Here is an 8,115-nt window from a genome sequence, read left to right on the forward strand (position 1 = left end):
CAATGCATTCCAACTGTCAAGAAAAATTTTAAATAGTTCTTGCTCATTTTTTAGCCTACAATCCTGCAGTTCTCTGCCCAATATAGACCAAATTTTTCTATTAAGTTTAAATAAAGAAACTAATTGCTGGCTAAATTATAACTGATACCAATTTGGACTCAAGATATCTTTTATTTAACTGTGTTGTATGCTGAGGACCATTCTTCTAATGTCTCATCTAAGTGCTCTTTATACCACTGCTATTTTTATTGCAATTACTTTCAATAACAAATGGCTTTTTTGATTGCTTGCTATCAAAAAGTCACTTGATGCTTTTATTTGACAAGATATTGTCCACATTTAGATAAGGAAAGGTTAAAAAAAAACTAAGGTTCTAATAACAAGTAATTTGACAATCTTTTTTCACAACTTTAAGAATGTAAAAGTCTTCTCTTTTAGAAGTTTTAAACTTTCTCCCTGATCCATCACTTTTACCAGTTTTATCTACTAATTTTGATGATAAAACTTTTAGTTTACATATAAACATACCTCTTCTATCCTGTATTGTTCAGTGCCACATCCAATTGTTCTTATTCAACTTGAATATCCTTTTTAACTGGAAAATTAAGAAAAAATGTTAGCGTGGGTTTTTTTTTTAAAAAAAAACAACTGTATATATATGTGTATCTTTTTTTTTTTTTTTTTCAATTACATGTGTAAATGATTTTAAAATTGAATTAATATTGTTAAACCCATTGAATAGAAAATACTATGCCAAAAAACATTTTCTTTAATTAAAATGACAACCAAGTCTCAAAATTAAAACCAAATAGATAAAAACTTTTCACCTTTTATGAACTTAGCAACAAAAATACAATCTTTAACAAAAACATTTTTGTATAAAAATCCAATATCAAAACTAAAACAGATAGTCAAATGAATAGAAACAATTTTTTCACCAGTTTTTAAATTCTTTCAGACTTAAAAACAAAAATATATCCTGTCTAATCTATACTTATGAAGGAAGAAAGTGGAAAACCAGTGATGTTACATTTTTAGATTTTTCAATTTATTGCCCATATAATAAAGTACGTTGCTGCATCATTACAAATATGTAAACAATAAAAAAATTTAAGTCCTCCCAAAATTTATCAAAAGAGGTAAACTGCAGGTGCCCAAATCCTTCAAGCAGTAAAGAATTGCTGTTTTTAGCAACCTTGCAGCCAATCAAAATATTTTTACCAATAACATAACACTTTGTTGTTTATCAAAATGCCAGGTGGAAAATTATCACATGTGATGGGCCTTCCCTACTACTGCAAGCAATATAAATTTTTTCAGATAATAACAGCAGAAGGGAGAATTTTTACTGGCATACTTTAGCAAAATACAAACTAAAAATTAACAAGACATCTTTCTTGTTTCAATGATTTAGGTCTATAATATAAAAAAGTAGACCTTAATGGACCAAAGGAACACCATTGCTTCATGACCACTTGTTCTTTTTTTGCATAACAGTTCTGTCAGTTTGTATCAATGCTATTTTGTCAATCTTTGGGATTCGAAAAACCAGAAGAGAAAGAATCAGAGATCTCTTGCTAAGACTGGAAAGCACTTGAGAGTATTTAAAGTAATTACTAAATAATTATTCAAATAAACAATCTAATATTGGTATAATAGTTTACAAATATATTTTCACCAGTTTTCTCTCAAAAATAGCAAAATAAATTATTTTGTGCAACTTGAAAGTTAATAGTATTAAACAGTTTAATATTTGATTATGTTGCTTGTGAAATTGTTTATACTTTAGGAGTTCACCTTATCAGCCTGCAAAGAAAACACACAAACTGCCCATTTAATTTATCAAAGATAAACAATATGTACAAGGAACACTTCTCACAAATATCAAGTTTGTTGTGAGAGTTGCTTTAACAATGTTTGATTATTTAAGAATAATATTTAATAATTATTTATTTTTGTGATTTATAATGATCTCTGACTTTAAGATATAATTCCAACTGCTTTTTTTCCAGAGAAATATTTTCAGAAAAATATAACATCAGTTTCTTATAAGAATACATGCTGAACATGTGACAAGCTTACAGATATACTTGAAAATAAAAAGATCTCATCAAGAATTAACAAGAAAAAGAGCTTCACTTGGGCAAAGCAGAGCTGTTTTATGTCAAAAAGGCAGCTGCAGGATGTAATGCTCTTGCATCTGGCTTAGATTATGACCTGTTTTAATGTTTCTTTTCCAATGATGCTTATTATTTTAGGCAGCTCTCTATGTACACATTTAATATACTAAGCTTAGGATTAGACAGTGTGCAACTATTTTGTTATGATGAAACTTATGGGAAGATGGAGTAGACAATGTAGCAAACATGGTGCAGCAGCATTTTGATCACATTATTCCATGAGATGTATCACAATAAGAGCTCTTTTGCAAACAAAAAATAAATCAAATGATTTAAAAGTAAAAGTAAAAATTTTTTAAACAAAATGTTACAGAAAAAAGTAACAAAATAATAAACTGGAAGCATAAACCATTATTCTTGGGTGGGTTTTTGTCCTAACATAAATATGTTTATGTTTTAAAGTGAAAAATTAGGAAACTCAACTTTATAGTCGTGTTTTTTAAGTCATTATAAGCAACACATTGAATGTTATTTTTAAATAAAATTAAAATTTATATCTACAAGAAGTAAACCAGTGATGTTACAAGAGGATACAAATTTCAGAATTTTCTGCAGTTCATGTATTTTTACTGTTGATAAATTTTTATTGTATTTATATACTATGTAATACGCCATACAAAATTTAAAACTTAAGAGAAAATTATGAAACTAGACAAAGCTTATTATATAATTCTTCAAACTTCCTTTTTTTTATTTTCTCAAAATTAAACAACTGTGGCATCAGTAATTTTGTCCTTGCATCCCTTACATGTATTGCTGCAAATTATAACTGTTTGGCAACTGTTTTTTTTAGCAATCTAAAATTAAAACCTATATTAACTATTCAGATAGCAGTACCACAAATGTCTAAATGGTTGCTGGATTGTTACTTCTGAGGCTTTTCCATCTTAAATTATTATTTCTTTTCTATATTTGATGAGTTCTTTTCAATTAAAATGTAGTTGGCTCCAACTTAAATTTCAGATTTTAAAAGGTGTTTTTTTTCAAGTGAAATATCTTTAGTTCAATTAGAAATTGAAATTCTACTAGTTTACAAATAAAGTAGACTTGCCATTTAACTAAGTTGACCTTAATGATATTGGTTTAAATTCAGTATTAGAATTTCAAATTAAGATGTTAGATGTATTTTGTTTAAGTACTGTAACTTTTAGAATTGTTGTGTACTTTGTTAACTATATTTTTAATTTAGTTTTTTCAATTTCAATATTAAATTTATTTTTATTTAATTTCCTTAAATTATGTCGAATATTAAAATATTAAATTTATTTTTATTTAATTTCCTTAAATTATGTCGAATATTAAAATATTAAATTTATTTTTATTTAATTTCCTTAAATTATGTCGAATATTAAAATATTAAATTTATTTTTATTTAATTTCCTTAAATTATGTCGAATATTAAAATATTAAATTTATTTTTATTTAATTTCCCTAAATTATGTCGAATATTAAAATATTAAATTTATTTTTATTTAATTTCCTTAAATTATGTCGAATATTAAAATATTAAATTTATTTTTATTTAATTTCCTTAAATTATGTCGAATATTAAAATATTAAATTTATTTTTATTTAATTTCCTTAAATTATGTCGAATATTAAAATATTAAATTTATTTTTATTTAATTTCCTTAAATTATGTCGAATATTAAAATATTAAATTTATTTTTATTTAATTTCCCTAAATTATGTCGAATATTAAAATATTAAATTTATTTTTATTTAATTTCCCTAAATTATGTCGAATATTAAAATATTAAATTTATTTTTATTTAATTTCCCTAAATTATGTCGAATATTAAAATATTAAATTTATTTTTATTTAATTTCCTTAAATTATGTCGAATATTAAAATATTAAATTTATTTTTATTTAATTTCCTTAAATTATGTCGAATATTAAAATATTAAATTTATTTTTATTTAATTTCCTTAAATTATGTCGAATATTAAAATATTAAATTTATTTTTATTTAATTTCCTTAAATTATGTCGAATATTAAAATATTAAATTTATTTTTATTTAATTTCCCTAAATTATGTCGAATATTAAAATATTAAATTTATTTTTATTTAATTTCCCTAAATTATGTCGAATATTAAAATATTAAATTTATTTTTATTTAATTTCCTTAAATTATGTCGAATATTAAAATATTAAATTTATTTTTATTTAATTTCCTTAAATTATGTCGAATATTAAAATATTAAATTTATTTTTATTTAATTTCCCTAAATTATGTCGAATATTAAAATATTAAATTTATTTTTATTTAATTTCCCTAAATTATGTCGAATATTAAAATATTAAATTTATTTTTATTTAATTTCCCTAAATTATGTCGAATATTAAAATATTAAATTTATTTTTATTTAATTTCCCTAAATTATGTCGAATATTAAAATATTAAATTTATTTTTATTTAATTTCCCTAAATTATGTCGAATATTAAAATATTAAATTTATTTTTATTTAATTTCCTTAAATTATGTCGAATATTAAAATATTCTTCCTAAAGTATTTAAAAACAAACATTAAATTTTAAAAAATTTTAAAAAGTTTGATTATTATAATAATAAATAGTATAGTTTAAGACATCACTATTTATTATAGAAATTATTTACAATTACCTTCTAATTCTAACAATTATACATTCAAGAAAAAAACTGTTTTCACTGTAATAAATAGATATTTTCGAAATATAATTAAAATTTTTATGTCTATTAGACTTTCAAACAGCTAACAATTTGTATATTGATTCAAAAACAAACTCATTAAGAAAAAAAAAATAATAAAAATGTTCCACTAATAAAATTTCTTTAAATATTCCACTAATAAATTTTCCACTAATAAATTTCCTTTAAAAATTAATCTTGATAAAAAAAACAAACAAAAACAAAAAAAAACCTAGAAAAAGATTAGGAAAATGTGGACATGAACTTGCTCAGAAAATGCTAGATGAAGCAACTAAGTCTATTCTAAGTGCTATCAATAAAAAAGATACCATTGGTGTTACACTTACCCATCACATGTTAAACAGTACAAAAAGAAATTTTACAAATGCCAAAGCAAATAGAAACAAACAAAAAAGTTGCACTTAATATTGGTTTAAAACAAAAAAGTGAAATGCAGTTATTAATCAATGGCTCATTTCAAAATAGATAATCAATAGGTTGTTACATAGTTTTCATTTCTTTTTTATTAACTTTTGTGTATTTTTTTTAATGAAATTTGTCATTTTTTTCATTTTTTTTAAATTTATCTTTTTTCTTTTTTTTTTTCCCCATTTTTTTCAAAAGTAGTCATTTGACAGCCTAGCAATAAATCTATTAAAATTCTCCCCTGTGATCTTCATGTATTTTTTTTATACCTGAACCACCACATCTCCTTACATCAACTTAAAACTTTATATATTGCTCAGGTTCTGGTTCTTGTTCAAGATACATCTGGAATAAAATTGATTTATTGAATAAACTTTGAATGAAACTTAGCTGTTAAAGTTAACTTTCAGTCAAGCTCTATTCTAAGTTTCTTTAGTAATACAAACTTCTTATTGTAGAAGCAAAAGTAGTTAAACTAATTAATAAATATTAACTTTTTACTTAAAATGTTAGAATGAAAATTTATCTCATAGGAGACCCTTAAAGATATTTAAATTATTGTAAGTTTCTTTTTTCTTGTGTTGTTTTTTGTATATTTAACTAAGAAAATTTGTCAAGATCCAGTTCTTGCTAGGATAATCTGTAAACTATATATTAAAACAACCTTTATTTGAAAGTCTTTAAAGCAAAGAAGGAAAGTAATTTGCTTGAAGATATTCTATTTAAAGATCAATAACTAAATAATTGAAATGAAACAAAACCAATGGCCTTTCTATACATAGAATTGAATATAAAACAGCTATTTTTACATGTTAGTAAAATGTGTAAATCTTTTGCAATATTTTTGAATATTTTTTCCCTTAAAGTTACTAAAAAGTATATCCTCAAAAGTCAAGAAAAAGTAGTTGAAAAAAAGTTTCTATTTAAGTGTTATAACTTGGTAAGACTCATCTTTGCCTTTTTTTTAATTAGTTATTTGAATTGTCACCAGTGATTCAAAATGGTCATTTTGATTTAAAAAAAAACAACATTTTTTAACTTTTCATGGCAGTTTTGTATCAATGTTAATAAATATTGTATTTTTTCATTATTTCTTCTTGATTTTGTAGTATTTCACTACTCTTTAAACTGTAAACATGAGAATTGTTATAAAAATGATATAAGCTACTTGCACTTTAGTTATTAATTTTTCTCTTTAATTTGAACTTTAAATAACATGAAAAGGTTTGCTTTTTTTTAAGTAAGCAACATGGTGAGTTTTATTAGTAGGCACCTTTTTGTAAAATATTTTCAAAACTACTAATGGTATTTTTAGACAAACTTACTGCTCAAAGAGCATTACTTCTGTGTAATGGTTTTATTTTGAATGGTCGACCCATGATTATTGCATTTGGAAAAAGCTCTAGGAATTGATAAAAAAGTATGCGCTTAAATAGGGTAAAAAAATTTTACATTGACAGTATTTATTATTCTTTAATGTAGTAATCTTCAAGATTGTATTTAATGAATAGTGAAGTTTTTTAGTGCATCTTTTTTTAGTGCAACTTTTTTTATTTTTTTTTTTATATTTACTTTTTAGTAATATTGGTCCTACTAGCAATCCTTGCTTGAATTTTTAGAGGTCATATTGGGATAATTAGATATTGAGTTTAATGTTAAATGTGTATCTTAATGTAATAAACTGTAATATATTGTATCATGTATTGCTTAGCATAGTTTTTGAAATGTTAATAAAAATGGCAATCCAATAGCTTCTCATATCTTCTTTTAAACTTTTTTTTTTAAACTAGCTAAAATTTTTTTTATCTATATTATATAAAGTGTTGAGAGCTTCTGTAAAATATTGATGCACTATTGTAAAATGTTAATAGGCTGTGTAAAATGTTGATATGTTGGGTAACTTTATTTTAAAATGCATTTTTTGATGTTAATGTATTTAAAATCTTTTTCCACACCATGGTTATTTAACTTTTTTATAGCCTTATGGTATTATAAAACTACAGAAATGTTTAATGTTTAACGTCATTTTGTCATTAGATACTGGGCTTTAAAAGAGCGCGTTCTCTAAATGCACGCAGTCATTGGAGAAAGATCTCTTAAGCGAGTTAAAACTTTTTTTTCTTTTGGAATTCAATTATTTGTTTAGACATACTACATAAAGAATCATATTAAGATAAATAATAATTGTTAAGATCATATTATAATTGAAGTAAGTATATAAAATAGTTATATATACACTGCAGGCCAAAAGTTTCCGGACACTTGGATTTTGTTTATTTTTTTAATTCAATCTCCCATAATTATTTCAATAAAATTCAAATATCATATTTTTTAAAAGATACATATAGTTATTATTTAAGAAAAAAAAAAAAAAAAAAATGAAATAAAAAAATACTAACAACACTATTATTATTAAACTGTCTTTTCGTCAAAAAATAACCCACAATTTTTTATCACTTTTTTTGCGATCTGTGGCATCCTATTTATTAATTTAATATTTCGGGTGTAATTGATAACCAGGATTCTTCTAATATTTGCCACAGGTGCTCTTAGGATGTTGGGCATTTTTGTCTGACCTTTCTGTCCAATTCTTCCCACTGTAACTCTATTGGGTTCAAATCTGGTGATTGGGCTGGCCAGGTCATGTTTTTGAGGACACCATTATCCTCTTGTTCCTTTATATAGTTCTTACATAATTTTGAGGTGTGTTTAGGGTCATTTTCCTGCATAAAAACAAAACCACGACCAATAGTTCTTAAGCCAGAAGGTATAGCATTGTTTTCTAGAATTGTTTTATATTGTTCTTTTTTCATAATACCCTCAATTTTAACTAA

The 8,115-nt window shown here is 23.5% G+C and overlaps 1 protein-coding gene across 4 annotated transcripts in view; it reads left to right on the top strand.

Annotated features, from left to right (window-relative positions):
• The window catches only part of LOC145186646 (RNA-binding protein 41-like), a 34,408-nt gene extending 27,379 nt beyond the window's left edge, over positions 1–7,029 (top strand). The window contains exons 6-7 of one of the 4 annotated variants that reach the window (XM_090094936.1): positions 6,597–6,718; positions 6,861–7,029. In XM_090094936.1, coding sequence (XP_089951062.1) covers positions 6,597–6,694 — 98 coding nt within the window. In that variant the 3' untranslated portion in view covers positions 6,695–6,718; positions 6,861–7,029. Of the gene's footprint in view, positions 1–1,497; positions 1,610–1,789; positions 2,832–6,596; positions 6,719–6,860 lie in introns of those variants that run through there. The other 3 variants (XM_090094937.1, XM_090094935.1, XM_090094934.1) reach the window with 3 other exon arrangements.
• Positions 7,030–8,115: the final 1,086 nt, after the last annotated feature.

This window comes from Hydra viridissima, unplaced genomic scaffold, assembly GCF_058129835.1.
Source record: "Hydra viridissima isolate aposymbiotic clone 2 unplaced genomic scaffold, HvirCarnegie_v1 scaffold_8, whole genome shotgun sequence".
In the NCBI taxonomy this organism is placed as follows: Eukaryota; Metazoa; Cnidaria; class Hydrozoa; order Anthoathecata; family Hydridae; genus Hydra; species Hydra viridissima.